Here is a 17,086-nt window from a genome sequence, read left to right as displayed (position 1 = left end):
TGTTAGCCGTTTTCTCACACTTAACTCATAACTTTATATGGTATATTTGAGATTATTCTAAGCAGTGTAAATGCCATAAATATTATGTACTATATACTGTACATCATGTATCCCATCAATATAGGCATAATGTTTGATAAACCAATAACTTATGTTCAACTAAATTTATTAATAAGCATAATTAACTCGCAAAACATACACTACTGAAAATTCTGAAATTTCCGACCACCTGAAAGTGATCTTAAATCAAGTCGAAAGCAAAAAGTGGTCATAAATAGCAACAAAGATTTTTTCGGATACCAAAGTGGTCGGAACAAGACTTTCGACTTGATTTAAGATTACTTTCAGGTAGTCGGAAATTCCATAATTTCCAACAGTGATAATACAAGTATTAATATATATAATATATTATAAGGGAATAAGGGAATAATCCTTTATATAATAAAGCTATATGGTTTGGGAAATAATTAATGTTACAATTAATGCCACAACATCCTTTATTATTAAAAAAAAAAAAAGCACAACATTTAAAAAATAAAATAGCTATATATTATATAATCATATAAAAAATATACTTTTGAAAAATAAAATAGCTATATATTATATAATCATATAAAAAATGTGTTCAATTAGATTTTAAATTTACACATACAAAATTTGAAATTTGCTTTCCAAATGTAATTATCTTAGTTATTATTCGTATTGTGAAAATTATAATATAGATGGAATACAATTAAGAATAAATCAATGTAATTATGTAAATTCTATCTATAAATTTATTTGAATATGGACATAATTAGAGATTATATTAACCATACAAAATTATAATTTTAATATTAATTTTAATTTTAATTGTAATTTTGTATTCTATAAAAATAATAAATATTTGGCCAATGGAAGCTCAAAAATATTATTATATTAAATAATTTAAAATATTTTAATTTTTCTATTTTTTATTTATATTTATAATAACATAATTTGTTTCCTGTGCATCGCGCGGGTGAGTTACTAGTATCTTACAAAAGCACAAGTTTTTACTGTCCAAAAATCTGTGACATTTAGACATTTCCAAAAAAAAACAATATATGAAATACAAGTATTAATCCTACAATATATGAAATACAAGTATTAATCCTACTATATAATAAAGCCATAAGATCTTGGCCAATCAAATTCTTGCAAATTCCCGCCCAGTGAAAACGCTGCCGTTTGGTTTATGGTTAATTTGTATCCTAATTTTTCGGATTTATTTTATAATAAATAATAAATACTAACTGCAACAAATAATTGTGTTTGTATTGGAATTGAAAACTAAAGCTATATTTAGAACCTCTTTTGGAGTCCCAATTAACTTGGAATCTGTTCAGCCGTCGATGAGTTAAATGCTACTACAAAGCATATGGTTATACGTAAAGATCTTCATCGAATACATACAGATTAGAGATATATTACATATATAAGCTACGTTTATACATATACTACTATATATAAATACATAAATATATATATCAATTCAAATTTTATGCAGCTTTCCATATGTGTCGTTTCTTCTTCCCAGATACCATCATAATGCATCTGCAAACATGCGTAAAGTTGGGTAGATTTTAGCCTTCAAAACTTGGCTCTATAAATAATTGGTACGACATCTTCATTCTCTACCACCATTCTCACTTTGAAGCTACGTTTGATCCAATTTTCTTTCAAATTTTTTGATTTTGAAAATCTGCAAATGGCTCCACTCTACATTCAAGGTAAAGACCTGGGGATATCTACATACAAAAAGGCAATAAGATTAAGACTGGTTCGTACCTATAATGTACCAGAAGGGAGAAATTCAGAAGCAATCAAAAGTCAAGAATGTTTGTTTCATGACAGTGAGGTAAGCTATTTTTTTCCAGTACAACTGAAAATCAAAATAAAAAATATTGTTACTAACATTTTTTTCTGTCTTTTTAGGGCACATATGTTCATGGGAATATTTCAAAAGATTGTGTCGAACAGTTTTCTAAACTGTTGAAAGAAGGCAAGGTTTATGCTATAAAGGATTTTGCAGTAATCTCACACTACTATCAGTACAAAACCACTGATCACACATACATGATTAGATTCACTCATGAAACTCATGTAGAGAGACATAGGCGAAAGGGTTTTCCCAACCTCATGTTTCGGATTAAGTCTTTTTCAGACTTAATGTCTGGTAGTGTGTCTGACAAGCATTTGATTGGTATGATTTATATGTTTTCTATTATTTATTTTTTTCTATCTTATTTTTACTAAGTTTTATTTTTCTAATTTATTCGTTTTTAATGGCCTTATTTTCATTATAGATGTCATTGGAATAGTTGTGGAGTTCTACAGTCCAAAACAAATCACCATAGCTGGATTTCCTTCCAAACTTCTCGATTTTCTTATTGAAGATGGCCAGTAAGTTTCCTTTCTATTAAAATTTTATCTATTTAGGTTAAACCTACTTATTCAGTTAAAAGGAAAGTAGTGAATCCTTAATGTCCTATTTAAACATACTGAAATTCTAATAATCCTAATAATATTCCAATAGTTACAGTACTGCTTTTCTGTTATATATAGTAGTATTTAACCTGCTCTATTTTAATTTAATAGGCTTTAAGTAAAACATTAATAAATACTGAAAAAAAATAGACATAGAGTATAAAACTTATCTTTAACTTTAATGTTTCAATCTTCTGTTCTTCATGATAAGCCATCTTTGAATTTTAGGCTTAGTTCCAGTGCTCTTTTAGATTTTCTCCACGGTAGTAATCAAGTAAAAAAAAAATAGGATTTAAGTAAACCATTAATAAATACTGAAAAAATAAAAATACTAGACATAGAGTATAAAACTTAGCTTGAACTTCTATGCTCCAATCTTCTGTTCTTGATTACAAGCCCATCTTTGAATGTTTGGCTTAGTTACAGTGCTCTTTTAGCTTTGCTTCACTGTATTAATCAAGTAAAACACATAGGATTTAATTAAAACATTCATAAATACTGAAAAAAAAACAAATAATAGACTTTAGTATATAAAAAACTTATATGATTTTGTAATTTTTCAGACTGAAAATATGTTGTTGATCATCCAATCTGCTGTTTTCCATTTTATCAATTGCACCTTTGAATTTTATTGGGCCAACTGTGATTGCTGTACAAAAACAATTAGTAATCATACTTCACTTTATTATCAAAGTAAAAAAAAAATAGGAATAAAATACAACTTAGCTTCACTGTATTTTTCATTATTCAACTCAAACACATATTCTATTAAATGCAGAAAAAAAAACAAATAATACACATAAGAGTAAGATTTTCTGATTTTCAGTAATAATTGTATCTGATTACAGCATAATTTATCTCAATTTTAGGGGATGTCGTATTAAGTGCACAGTGTGAAATCACCATGTGGATACTGTCATGGATTATTTCAAGAACCATATTGAAGGTCCTTTGATTATTTTGCTCCAACTTTGTCGAGCAAAACAATTGGACAGTAAGTGCAGTATATATATATTTTTTTATATATATATACTTTGATTCTTTTTGCTGTTTTTAAGCTAGCCTTTTCCTATTTTGTAGATGAAGTCAGAATTTCAAGTTCCTATAATGCTACACAACTATGGTTCAATCATGATTGCAAGGAATTTAAGGAGTTCAAAGATAGGTATTGCAACTTCATTTCTTTCACTAATCACCTATCTTAAATAAATTCTTACTAAATTGTAATGCTTTACTTTTATTCAGTTTGAAGGTTGCTCACAGCCCACCAAGAAGCATACACAGTTTGTCTGCAATGTCTTATGTCAATAGTGCAGAAAATTCTAAGTCTCCAATGATAGTTACCACTATCAAGGATCTTTATGAAAGAGCAGAGGTACTATTTTACCTAATTTAAGATCTAATTTTTAGTTTTAATCAAAACTTAAACATTAACTAGAATTTTTAATCTAACAGGAAGGATACTATTGGGTACCTGCAAGGATTGTGCCCGTTGAGAGTACTAGGAATTGGTATTACCATTCCTATAGAGCTGATGGCTGCTTTAAGAAGCTTCACATGAAGGATGGAAGTCTTCTATGTCCAACATGTCGTGCAAAGTGGCAAGAGGGTACCTTAAGATACAAGCTGGTTGTTAGGGTAGGTGATAAGACAACTGATGCTCCATTCCTCTTATGGGACAAGGAGGCTGTGAAATAGTTGGGAAGACTGCCTTTGATCTCCGGACCAAATACTCAATGGTAAATAAATTTGCAATCAAATTAAAATTTATATATATATATATATATATATATATATATATATATATATATATATATATATATATATATATATATATATATATATATATATTTGCTACTTAACTCTTGCTTATTTAAAAACATTTTTTTCAGGATGGCTCTCCACTACCAACTGGTATGGAAGAGGTTCATAACAAAGCAATGGTGTTTAAGGTTTCTTCTAAAGCCGATCATTTCAAGAACCGAGCCATGGCTATACCAGTTGTCGGGATAACCTATGATGCAGAATTAGTTCACCATTACTGTCCATCTTTGAGTGATGATCAGGACCACCTATCCATCATGCTTGATGAAGATGACCAAGATGGACAGTCTGAAGTAAGTACTAAACTAATGGTCTTACATTTAACCAAAACAACAATTACTTAAGTATACTTATTTCTTAAACAGGAATCTGAATCTGGAGATGAGGCCAGTAGCCCAAATGTGACTCAAACTAAGAAGCAAAAGACTGCTGAAAATAATCAAGCACTAGAAGGAGCAGAAACTAAAAGAAATCTGATCGATCAATTCTCCTCAAGTAAAGATGTTATGAAATCAAAGCATGTTGTCGTCAAACTGGAGAAGAATCTATAGGGAAAGACCTTAATTGCTAAGTCTCTGTTTTAAGGGTTTAATGCTGGACAATTTGCACTGTATAGTGCTTTAGTTGTTTTAATTTTATGTATTTTCTAAACCCTTTTTGATAATATGTACTGTGAAGTACATATTATATGTTTTGGATCATTTTGGAACTTAATCATTTGCTTTAAATCTTATGCTTTAAAAACGGTTTAGGTGGTCTTTGTTATTGTTATTTGTGTATTGCCTAACATTTTGCAGGTAAGAAAACACAGATGTCAAGCAGATGTCATGCAAAAGTACAAGATCAAGCAGTCCACAAATCATCTTTGAGTTCTTTATTCATCAGATTAGCAGAAGATTTAGCTAGAGTAATTAAATATGCTAGATCCATACAGTAATGTACTTTGTTGACAATTGTATTACATCAACTATCACTTTGTACATTACAGACTAATAGTAGAAATAACATATTATATCTTATAATTATTCAAAGGCATTCAATTGTGAATACTGCTACAAATTAAAAACAGTTAACCACTACATTTCTGTCATTTAAATCTTTACATATTTGGAAACTTAGACACTAATCAAATGTACTCACAATGAAACAATTGCATATATGTATTTGAATACATAATAAATATTAAACTATAAAATACTTTATTACAAGACTTCATATTTTGAAAAAAAAAAAAAACAATAATTCCAACTGAAAAAATAGAAAATAGACCTTTTTTTTAAAAAAGGACAAAGTCTTTATTTTCAAACAGAAGTAATTGTGTTTGGTTTAGAAATCTGTTTCTGCATACTGCATACAAAAATGAAAACAAAGATTTAGTAATCTAATTAAATATTTAGATGTTAATATTAACTAAGCATGTAATCATGTCTTTTTCTATTCAGTTCTTATATCCCTCTTATCATTGAGACATCTGAAATCTAATTAATTTTGTTTTTCTAAGAATCTGAATTTTAGATTACAATTTTGTTGTATTCCCTTCGTGATTAGGCAGTGGTGTTCAATGTTTTGGTAAAGATGGAACATTTAACAAACCCGGCTAAACCAATTGCACTCTTGAAGGTAGTTAATGATGACCATGATCAGTTTTCCCCTATTGTTACTCATCCAATGAGCAATATCAGTTTGCAAAGAATTTTGAAGAAGAAGAGAAAGATAACGAAACTGAAGTATGTTATTTAAGATTAAATTGATTATCTTTGACTTTCAATGTTTTAAAAGTCAACAATTTTATTGGCTAATGGCTTATTTTTCAGCATAGGATACTGAATCTGTTTAAGATTCCAGCAGTCCATGTGTGGCACCATATCTAAAGGTTACAACTGGTGAGACACCTCAACAAATTGAACCCGGTTCTATAACGTGATGTTTGTTTGATCAATTATCATCCAGTACTATGTTGAAGAAGGCTAAGGCTGTGATAGTTAAACAATAAAAGAAATGACCATTTCTTTTAATTTTTTTGTAATGTTATTCACTTTACCATTACAAATCTCTCTTTTACATCTTTACACATCAATAAAAACATTTTTTTTTTTGGATCACTGCAGTATACTCACTCTTTATTTCGATCTTTTTCCTGTCTTTTAAAGCTAGCTAATTTGAAACATTTGCTGTTAATATATCATTGTGTACTCACCCCTGAGATGCTTACAAAAATTAGAAACTAGGATATTTTGCTCTTAAAGAAACGATTAAAGAAAATAATAAAACACAATGTTCAATCTGAAGTAATTTCAAATTCATTCACATATGTTTGAAAATATATCATATTACATTTGAAAATGGAAATTTGGAGTAAACGACAATCGGAGAGTATTGCAAAAACAGGTACAATCATGACTTCCCTGGTCTTCTTCAATCTTTCTTTCATGTCTTCTGATTCAGTTCTCATTCTCAATCATTAATATTCAACTAAAACATCTATAACATCTTAAGTAATTTCATAAGTGGCATCAGAAAGTAATATCATCATTTGCCATTTTCTCAAAAAATTCTGTTAGAATTTAACTACAATTAAAAAAAAATTAATTCTGAATAAAATAGTTAATTTGCGGTACAAGCAAAATTAAAACAAATAAAACAAATTACAGTGATGTAGTCAATTAGATGGCAGTTGTAATCAAATCTGAATTCCACAAAATACACATCTACAAATGTAAAAGTGATTGACTATGACTGTTATACTTCCCAATTACAGTAATCATTAGTTTTAACCAAATTCCAATGCTTTGGAATTATACTTTTAAATTAAACAATCTCAGATTCAAATTTGTAAACACTGGACAAAATTGATATTCACCTAAAATCACAATTTACACAAAAACACTGTCCAAACATACTCAGTCTAAGTCAATGCGGAAGTTAACTTCATCAATAGTCATCGGCGCAAAAAGGAAGAACACACTAGCTAACAAAGGTACTTTAAATAAAATGTCAAACCTGTATTACTGCGATAGTCTTATTTGTATTAGATCATTACTTTTGGTGGGAGATTTAGAATCTGCATGCTACTCCATCTTGCTTATATAATTAGATCTATAACTACAACCTGTTTAATCACAATTAGATAACAGATTTTTTAGTTAAATGGTAAAATTAGTATAAGCATACGAATAATTGAAAATATAAAAATGATTTTGAAATCTTGCAGTGAAGAAACGTTGTTACAGTAGTTGATTAAAATCTAAGTAGTATCATAATGTTTATGCAAATGAATTCATGCATATTTATATTGACATAGAAAAAAAATATAGTAAGAACAAAATTAAAACTGAAAAATGTACTTATCTTTGGAAATCCTGTTTTTTTCTTCTCTTTTCCATGTGAGATAGGCGTGGTTTCTGACAGAATTAAACCCAGTTTAGGCTGAGATTTCCATAAACATAAGAACTCCTTCGCCGGAATTTGTACCGCCTGAGGGTTTCGATTTTGGGTTTTTTTCATATGTTTTCTGGGTTTCGAAGTAGAACCTTGAAGTATTGAACAAAACTGTTCAGGATATCAGAACTCATTTGACGAAAAATCTCTCAGTTTAGGGTTTTGATTTGGGCGATAAAACTTCGACGAGGATACGTTTTCGTGTATAGAAGTTTGAAAAGGGGGAAGTAGTGAACTGAAGGTCCCTCATGGCTTCGATTTCCTGAACCGTTCATACGTCGCGATTAGGAAATCGAACTTGAATCGCGAAGAAGACGGATGGAGGATCGGAGACCACAGAGCGAGGAGGAGAGTGGATGAGGGAGAGAAAGTTTAGGGTGTCTATCGGCTTGGGTGAGTTTAGATGGGTGGGCCGTATGTAGTTTTGGGGTGGGTAGAGGGTTAGGTGAATGGGTTTCTGAATGGATTGTAGTTTAATTGTTTTAAGATTATTATTATTATTATTATTACTAGTAATTCACCCGCGCGCGATGCACGGGAAAAAATTATGTCATTATAAATATAAATAAAAAATAGAAAAAATAAAAATATTTTAAATTGTTTAATATAATAATATAAAACAAAAGAGAAGGATCATGGAAAGTGGTAGAAAAAATAGAACCAGACATTAAGGAACCACCGTCTACAGGTAGAGATTGTGGAGTGTACTTGTCTATCTTCTCAAATGCTTCAAAGAAATGGCAGAAGCGAAAAGGGATGAAGAAAACAAATGATGCGGGCTGTGGGTCAATTATTGAACTTCAGAATTTAAAAAAAAAAATCATTTGAGCCATAAATAAAAATTTAAATATATAAATGTACATATCGTATGAGTCTTTAATGTTTTTCTGGATTTCTAAACTTATGACTTTTAAAAGAAAAAAAAATCCATTTGAATTATCTCCACAAAAAGTGCAATCGTTATGCCATGGAACCGTGTTCACCATTCATGGTGAACACGGTCCCAACGGTGTTAGTGCACTGTTATCTTCTTTTTTTTTTTTTTTCTCCTTAATTAATCGCGTGACTTTTCTTCTTCATTTTCACATTTCGCGGTTTCACTTTAATTTGAGGTGAGCAATGATTTCAGACATTCATAAATTATGAATCCATGCCTGCACATTCACTTTGGAATCATGCCTACACATTCCCGTCCGAAACCATGGTTGCTCCTCTGTAGCGCAAGCTTCTTCAACATTCATAAATTATGAATTTTCTATTATGAGATTATGAATTTTCTGTTATGAGATTATGAATTTTCTGTTTTGAGATTATGAATTTTCTGTTTTGAGATTATGAATTTACAGTAAATTCATAATCTCATAACAGAAAATTCATAATTTAATAAATATTTTTCTTTTATGCGATTATGAATTTTCTGTTATGAGATTATGAATTTACAGTACATTCATAATCTCATAACAGAAAATTCATAATCTGACCAAACGTGCGCCGTTAACACCACATTCGCGATTTTTTTTTTTTTTTACGTAAAAACGGTGCCGTTTGGACCCGTGTTCACCATTCATGGTGAACACGTTTCCAGGGCATAATTTGCGCAAAAAGTGGTCTTGGGCTTATAGAATGACATGTGAGTTTATGGAATGACATGTGCATAAAGAATATATTATATAATCATATAAAAAAGTGTTCAATTAGAGTTTAAATTACTCCTACAAAATTTGAAATTTGCTTTCTAAATGTAATTATCTTAGTTATTATTCGTATTGTGAAAATTATAATATAGATGAAATACAATTAAGAATAAATCAATGTAATTATGTAAATACTCTTATAAGTTTATTTGAATATGTACATAATTAGAGATTATATTAACCATACAAAATTTTAATTTTAATTTTAATTGTAATTTTGTGTTCTATAAAAATAATAAATACTTGACCAATGGAAGCTCAAAAATATTATTATATTAAATAATTTAAAATATTCTTATTTTTTCTATTTTTTATTTATATTTATAATAACATAATAATTGTAACATTAATTACTTCTCAAACCATATAGCTTTATTATAGTAAGATTAGGATTAGGATTATTATTATAATTTATTTAGTAGTTATTATTAGTGTTAGTAGGATTTATTATATACTCTGTTAATATTATTTATTATATACTCTGTTAATATTATTTATTAGTGTTAGTATAGATTCTCTTTTTAAATATATGAATGATTTTAAAAAATATAAATTAAAATTATAACTTAGTGAAATTAATAGTATGTAAAATTGAACATGAATTCAAATTCTTATATTAATGTTTAAATTGTTGTATAATTATAGATATGGTTTATATTTTTGTTATATTTGTTTAAAGTAATACATGCATTCATATATTTTAGTTACAATAAGTTGCGTATAAATAATTATATCAATACTTCATTGTTTAATTGGTTACAATTTGTTGAATTATTTTATGACAGAAAATGATTCTGCGGAAAATGTAACATTTAACAAACCCACACAGCCCGTGTTGCCTGGTAAAATGAATTTTCTCTAATTTTTGTGTTTGTGTAATTATTTTCACATATATCAAATTTTATTAACATCGACCAAATTTATATCTTTTTTTATGGTAAGTTGTATTTTTATTATAAGATTCAACTTATGTGTTCTTTAAATTATTACAATCTTTTTGTAGACTATTCAATCTCAGTACAGTCTACAAGCTTTAGATCTCAGCTTACATGCATTAATTCAGAAACTCAAAATAAGAAGCGTGTAATTCAAGGACATCGTAATGGGCTTCCAACGCAAAATTTCAACTCGAGCAATGGTATGAGCAATTATAATTATAAAAGGATATAATTTTTTTTTGTACTTTTTTTACTTTTTATTTTTGATTGAGTTTCCGGTAGTAATACTTACCAACAATCATGTCTTTTCAAGTCAAAGTGATACACTTTTAAAATGCATTCATGGTCTTGGTTAACTAAATCTATAGTATATTAAATATTTTATATTCTACCTCTCTACTATAAGTTATTCTAATAGCTTGGTTGTTTTTATTTTTCATAATAGTTTGTCAAAATTATATTGAATCAAGTACATCGCGATCAACCGTTTTGGAAGTTACACGGATGGAAGACAAAGAAATTCGAAGGCCTTTAGCAAATTTGTCAAATGGTAAATTCTATCAAACAATTTAATTCTTTATTAAAATTGAAATAAAATCTGTTACATTTTGATAGTTCAATATTCGAATTTACTTGGATCTTTTAGTTAATACACCACAGTCGTGCGTTGTGGATCAAAGCAGGTTGTCGCCAAATATGGAAATGCAACGTGGATTGATGGCAGATTTTGATAACGTGGTCCATGATACTACCTCAAAGCTGACAATTCGTGCTGGAGGGTAATAGACTATTAATTAGATAAAATATTTGAGTTTCATACTAACACTTACTTTGGGTCTATAGATTATTACGGTGATATTGGTGATCAAATGTATTCATGTCAGCACTGTGGAGCTATGTTTTGGTTAGAGGAGCGTGTTAATAAATCTTCCGGTGTTCGGAATCCAAAATATTCACTATGTTGCAGTCATGGAAAGATCAAGTTGGCACCTACAAATAGTCCACCTACTGCCATAGGGCAGTTGTTCTTTAACCAAGATCAAAAGAGTTCACATTTCTTGAAAAATATTCGGTCCTTTAACAATATGTTTTGCTTTACTTCCATGGGTGGAAAAATTGATAGAGCAATTAACAATGGTAGTGCACCACCAGTCTTTAGACTACATGGTCAAAATTTTCACTTGATGGGTAGTTTGCTACCAGGAGCTGGCGATCGTCCAAAGTTTGCTCAATTGTATATTCATGATACTGAGAATGAGATAAACAATCGTCTAAGTGCACTTGGGTAAGTTACGGTCAGACATACATTACTTTAAATGATCATGAGCATGTATTAGCATCAATTTAACTAAATTTATTCCTTTTGTTTATTATAAACAGGGAAGATGATTCTACGACTACATTGCATTATGAAATTGTTAAAGACATTAAGGATGCATTAGATGAGAATAATGTTTTGGTCAAGAGTTTTCGCATGGCAAAGATGGAGATGGAAAGTAATCCTAGAAGAGATATTAAAATAAAACTCATCGGAAGGAGGAACAAAGATGCAAGGACATATAACTTGCCACAGGTTGGAGAAGTGGCTGCTCTGATTGTTGGTGATTTAGATCCAGACATGGGGGAACGAGATATATTGGTGGAATCTAAAGCTGGTCATTTTCAAAGAATAACTGAATTACATCCATCCTATCTACCATTGCAATACCCATTACTCTTTCCTTATGGTGAAGACGGTTACAGAGAAGACATACAGTTTAACAATGTTGCAGGTCAGAGTTCGAATGCAAGAAGTAAACTTAGTCCCAGGGAGTATTTTTCATTCCGTTTGCAAGATAGGTTCAATGAAATGTCAACATTGCTTTATTCTAGAAGGTTGTTTCAGCAATATTTGGTAGATGCTTATACCATGATAGAATCAGGACGCTTGGTTTATATTAGGACTCATCAAAAGTCACTGCGATGTGAATCATATAAATGTTTGACAGATGCGTTAACACGTGGTGAAGTAGATCCTACAGCCCAAGGAAAGCGTATCATTTTGCCATCGAGTTTTACCGGAGGAGCAAGATATATGTTGCAAAATTATCAAGATGCAATGGCAATTTGTAGATGGATTGGTTATCCAAGTCTATTTATTACATTCACATGTAATCCCAAGTGGCCTGAGATTGAAAGGTTTTTACAACCAAGGAAACTCAAATCTGAAGATAGACTGGATATTATTTGCCGTGTGTTTAAAATGAAATTAAATGCACTGATAAAAGAGATCCAGAAAGAGAACATCTTTGGAGTTGTTGATGCAGGTACTTTGTTTTATTTAATTAATAATTTTTGTTTGTTAACAATAATAAGCACATTTTAATTATAATTTTACTTTGTTTCAACTGCAGTAATTTACACAATTGAATTTCAAAAAAGGGGATTGTCACATGCTCACATTTTGATATTCTTGGCCAAGAGTAACTCTTATCCTACTGCAAAAGACATTGATATGATAATATCTGCTGAGATTCCAAGTGAATTGTGCGATCCAGAATATTACAAAGCTGTGGAAGAATTTATGATTCATGGTCCATGTGGTGCAGCGAGGAAGAATTCACCTTGCATGGTAAATGGTAAGTGCTCTAAATTCTACCCGAAAAAATTTGTTGAAAGCTCTACAGTGGATTTTGATGGATATCCAATATATCGCCGTAGAGATAATGGTCGTACAATAAGGAAAAATGGAATTGCCCTTGATAGTAGATATGTAGTTCCACACAATAGACATTTGCTGATTAAGTACAAGGCTCATATTAATGTGGAGTGGTGCAACCAATCTAGATCAATAAAGTACTTATTCAAGTACGTGAACAAGGGTAATGACAGGGTCACAGCTGAATTTTACAATAGTGCGGTTGAAGAATCTACTGGAAAGGTTATAGATGAAATCAAGATGTACTATGACTGTAGATATATTTCGCCGTGTGAGGCCGCTTGGAGGATATTTGCATTTGACATACAATTTAGGAATCCATCTGTTGAGCGTTTGAGTTTCCATCTTCCAAATGAGCATTCAGTAATATTTCAGGATGATGATTTGGTGGATGATGTTGTAAATCGACCAACAGTAGCACAAAGCATGTTCACTGCATGGTTATAGGCGAATAAAAATTACGCAGAGGCGCGGCAGTTGACTTATTCACAGATGCCTACTAAATTTGTTTGGAAGAAAGATAAAAGAGAATGACATCCAAGGCAGAGGAATTGGGCAATTGGTCGAATCTTTTATGTGCCCCCAAATAGTGGTGAAATCTTTTATTTGAGATGTTTACTTAACATTGTTCGAGGACCAACGTCATTTGATGATATTAAAAAAGTGGATGGCGTACAATATAATTCATTTAGAGATGCATGTTATGCACGTGGTTTAATTGAAGATGATAAAGAGTATGTCGATGCAATCAGTGAAGCAGCAGTTTGGTCTTCGGCACATTCCTTAAGAAAATTGTTTGTTACACTATTGACATCCAATGCAATGTCAAAGCCAGAAGATGTGTGGGAGTTGGTCTGACATTACTTATCAGATGATGCTGAATTTATGTGTAGAAGAAACCTCTCAACTTCAGGTAATTAATAATTAATTATATAAACATATGTACGTATCCATTTTTTATATATAATATCTTACAATGTTTTTTTTTAGATCTAATTCTCAATGATTCTCAAAAAAAGAATTATGCATTGATTGAAATGGAGAAGTTGTTGAATGCTTGGAACAAATCTCTAGCAGATTATCCACTGATGCCAATGCCAGATCAAAACGGTGATTTGTTTCAGGGAAATAGGTTGTTGTTCGAGGAAATGTCATATGATAGGGAAGCTCTAAGGCATGAACATAATTCTTTGCTTCAGAAACTAACTAATGAACAGTTACTCATCTATAATAAGGTGGTTGCAGACGTCCAGACTGAGATGAGTGGCATGTATTTCGTTTATGGTTATGGTGGTACAGGCAAAACTTTTTTGTGGAAGACACTTTCAGCGGCTCTAAGGTCCAAAGGTGAAGTCGTATTAAATGTTGCGTCAAGCGGTATAGCTTCATTACTTCTACCTGGTGGAAGGACTGCACACTCTAGATTTGCTATACCAATTTCTGTTAATGAAGATTCCACTTGCAACATTAAGCAGGGAAGTCCACTGGCTGAATTGATCATCAAAGCCAAACTGATAATTTGGGATGAAGCTCCGATGATGCACAAACATTGTTTTGAAGCATTAGACAGGACAATGAGAGATTTAATGCGTTTCACAAATCCTAGGAGCTCAACGATGACCTTTGGAGGTAAAACAGTTGTTTTGGGGGGAGACTTTAGACAAATTCTTCCAATTATTCCAAAAGGTACTAGACAAGATATAGTACAAGCCAGTATTAATTCTTCTTACTTGTGGAATAATTGTGAAGTTCTTCGTTTAACGAAGAATTTAAGATTGCGAAGTATTAGTAATGAAGAGGAGGTTGAGAAGTTAGATTGTTTTGCCAAGTGGATTGCAGATGTAGGTGATGGAAATCTTGGGGAAGACAATGGTGTTGATTGCAATATATTGATTCCTTCATCCTTTGTATTGGAAAATGAGGGCGATCCCATTAGACAAATTGTTAACAGCACATTTCCTGATTACCGTTCTGAAAACATGGATGCAAGACAACTCGAGAGTAAAGCTATTCTGGCTCCAACATTAGATGTTGTAGACGAAGTGAATGAATACATGAACGGTATGAATCAAGCCTCATCAATAACATATTTGAGTTGTGATTCTCTTTGCAAGTCAGAGACAAATGTTGATATGCAATCTGAGGTACACACAACAGAATTTTTAAATAGTTTGAGATGCTCCCCAACCATTGTTTAACTTTGAAAGTTGGTACTCCAATTATGCTGCTGAGAAATATAGATCACTCACTGGGACTTTGCAATGGTACAAGGTTGGTAGTCACACAACTGGGAAATCATGTTATTGAGGCACAAATCCTATGTGGCAACAACGCAGGTACAAATGTGTTGATACCAAGGCTATCTTTGACTCCTTCAGACCCAAGACTTCCATTTAAGTTTCAAAGAAAGCAGTTTCCAGTTATGTTGTCATATGCAATGACAATCAACAAAAGTCAAGGTCAAACGCTTTCACATGTTGATTTGTTACTCAAAAAACCAGTTTTTAACCATGGCCAGTTATATGTAGCAGTTTCTAGGGTGAGTAATCCTGACGGTCTTAAGGTCTTAATTTGTGGAGAATCTAGAGGTCTTTTAAACAAAACTCAAAATGTAGTTGACAAAGAAATCTTTAATAATGTGTAATTCTTTTATGTTTATGGAACGCCAATATAATATATTTTGTCTTTTTATTATGTGTAAAACTTTATTCGTACTATATATATATATATATATATATATATATATATATATATATATATATATATATATATATATACAATATACCAAGCTTTTATATATTACATCATAATATCATGGCCGTGCATCGCACGGGTGCAATACTAGTATATATAATATATTATAAGGGAATAAGGGAATAATATCTTTCAAAAGCACAAGTTTTTATTGTCCAAAAATCTGTGACATCTAGACATTTCCAAAAAAAAAAAAAAAACAATATATGAAATTGTTGAGTTTTAGGTAAATCAACCAATTAAACTACCATATATATGTGTCTGGAAAAAGAAAAACTTGCACTTTGACTCTGTCAGTCCAATTGGTCATATTCTGAGAGGCAGATTGATCCTGCAGTAAGATATTAGATATGTAGTTTCAGTAATCTGTGAAATATTCGGAATAAAGTTTGACTAAAATGAGAGATTGAATAATACTTTATAGACATTCAAAAAAAAAAGAATAATACTTTATAGTATTATTAAATTTTTTGAATTTCTAGACTATATAACCTTTTTTTAAAGTATTAAAACATCATAATAAAGTAGAGAAATAATAATTAACATCATTTTTCTTTATACTCGATCTCCTTTTATCCTTATTTCCCATCTCGGATCAAATACCCCTCCTTCTCTTTTAAAACTTCGTACTTACTTGAGATAGCGTATGAAATTATGCAATTGTGCCAAATAAAAGGTTACATGTTATGCGGTGCTATTTTAGATTATTTATTATAATTAAAAAAATTATGTTCGGAGACATTGGTCTCAAATCAGAGACGTCGTTCTCCAAGACTAACGATTTCCAGATCCATGTAAATAAAGTAGCATCTTTGTCTCCATGATGGATTTGGAGATGAAGATCAATGGAGATGAAGATCAATGGAGACGAAGGTTAGTCTCCATAGATTGATCTTCATCTCTAGATCCATGGAGATCGACGAAGAAGCATCTTCATCTTCAAGGAGGATGAAGATCAATAAAGATGAAGGCCAGTCTCCATTAATCTTCAATTCATCTCTAGATCCATGGAGACGAAGATGCTTCTTTGTCTCCATGGATCTGGAGATCGTTTGTCTCTGAACAGAGAACGATGTCTTCGGTCGGAGATTGGTGTCTCCGAATAATTTTTTTAAAATTTTAATAATAAAATAATCTAAATTAGCGTCACATAAGCAAGTTAACCGGTGGCTAAGCAAGGTAACCTATATATAATTTGTCATAATTGCATGATTTTAAATTGTTTGATGATT

The 17,086-nt window shown here is 30.8% G+C and overlaps 4 protein-coding genes across 4 annotated transcripts; all 4 read left to right on the top strand.

The window, feature by feature from the left end:
- Nucleotides 1-1,729: 1,729 nt before the first annotated feature.
- Nucleotides 1,730-4,206, top strand: LOC109166548. The gene is made up of 7 exons (XM_019315473.1): nt 1,730-1,879; nt 1,957-2,224; nt 2,328-2,424; nt 2,737-2,771; nt 3,589-3,673; nt 3,754-3,883; nt 3,964-4,206. Exons 1-7 carry the CDS (start codon nt 1,730-1,732, stop codon nt 4,204-4,206), a joined length of 1,008 nt encoding a protein of 335 aa, XP_019171018.1.
- A 271-nt stretch (nt 4,207-4,477) lies between these two features.
- LOC109167362 lies at nt 4,478-4,956 on the top strand. The gene is made up of 2 exons (XM_019316383.1): nt 4,478-4,625; nt 4,698-4,956. Exons 1-2 carry the CDS (start codon nt 4,497-4,499, stop codon nt 4,881-4,883), a joined length of 315 nt encoding a protein of 104 aa, XP_019171928.1. The 5' UTR covers nt 4,478-4,496; the 3' UTR covers nt 4,884-4,956.
- Nucleotides 4,957-10,906: 5,950 nt separating this feature from the next.
- On the top strand, nt 10,907-13,547 carry LOC109166532. The gene is made up of 5 exons (XM_019315472.1): nt 10,907-10,952; nt 11,049-11,181; nt 11,370-11,687; nt 11,783-12,708; nt 12,889-13,547. Exons 1-5 carry the CDS (start codon nt 10,907-10,909, stop codon nt 13,545-13,547), a joined length of 2,082 nt encoding a protein of 693 aa, XP_019171017.1.
- Nucleotides 13,548-14,137: 590 nt separating this feature from the next.
- Nucleotides 14,138-15,105, top strand: LOC109166524. Its single transcript, XM_019315466.1, has 3 exons — nt 14,138-14,729; nt 14,850-15,007; nt 15,091-15,105. Exons 1-3 carry the CDS (start codon nt 14,138-14,140, stop codon nt 15,103-15,105), a joined length of 765 nt encoding a protein of 254 aa, XP_019171011.1.
- The last annotated feature ends 1,981 nt before the right edge of the window (nt 15,106-17,086 follow it).

The sequence above is a fragment of the Ipomoea nil genome, unplaced genomic scaffold, assembly GCF_001879475.1.
Source record: "Ipomoea nil cultivar Tokyo-kokei standard unplaced genomic scaffold, Asagao_1.1 scaffold0317, whole genome shotgun sequence".
In the NCBI taxonomy this organism is placed as follows: domain Eukaryota; kingdom Viridiplantae; phylum Streptophyta; class Magnoliopsida; order Solanales; family Convolvulaceae; genus Ipomoea; species Ipomoea nil.
Note: the sequence above shows the minus strand (reverse complement) of the source record. Positions and strands in the feature narration are given on the sequence as shown.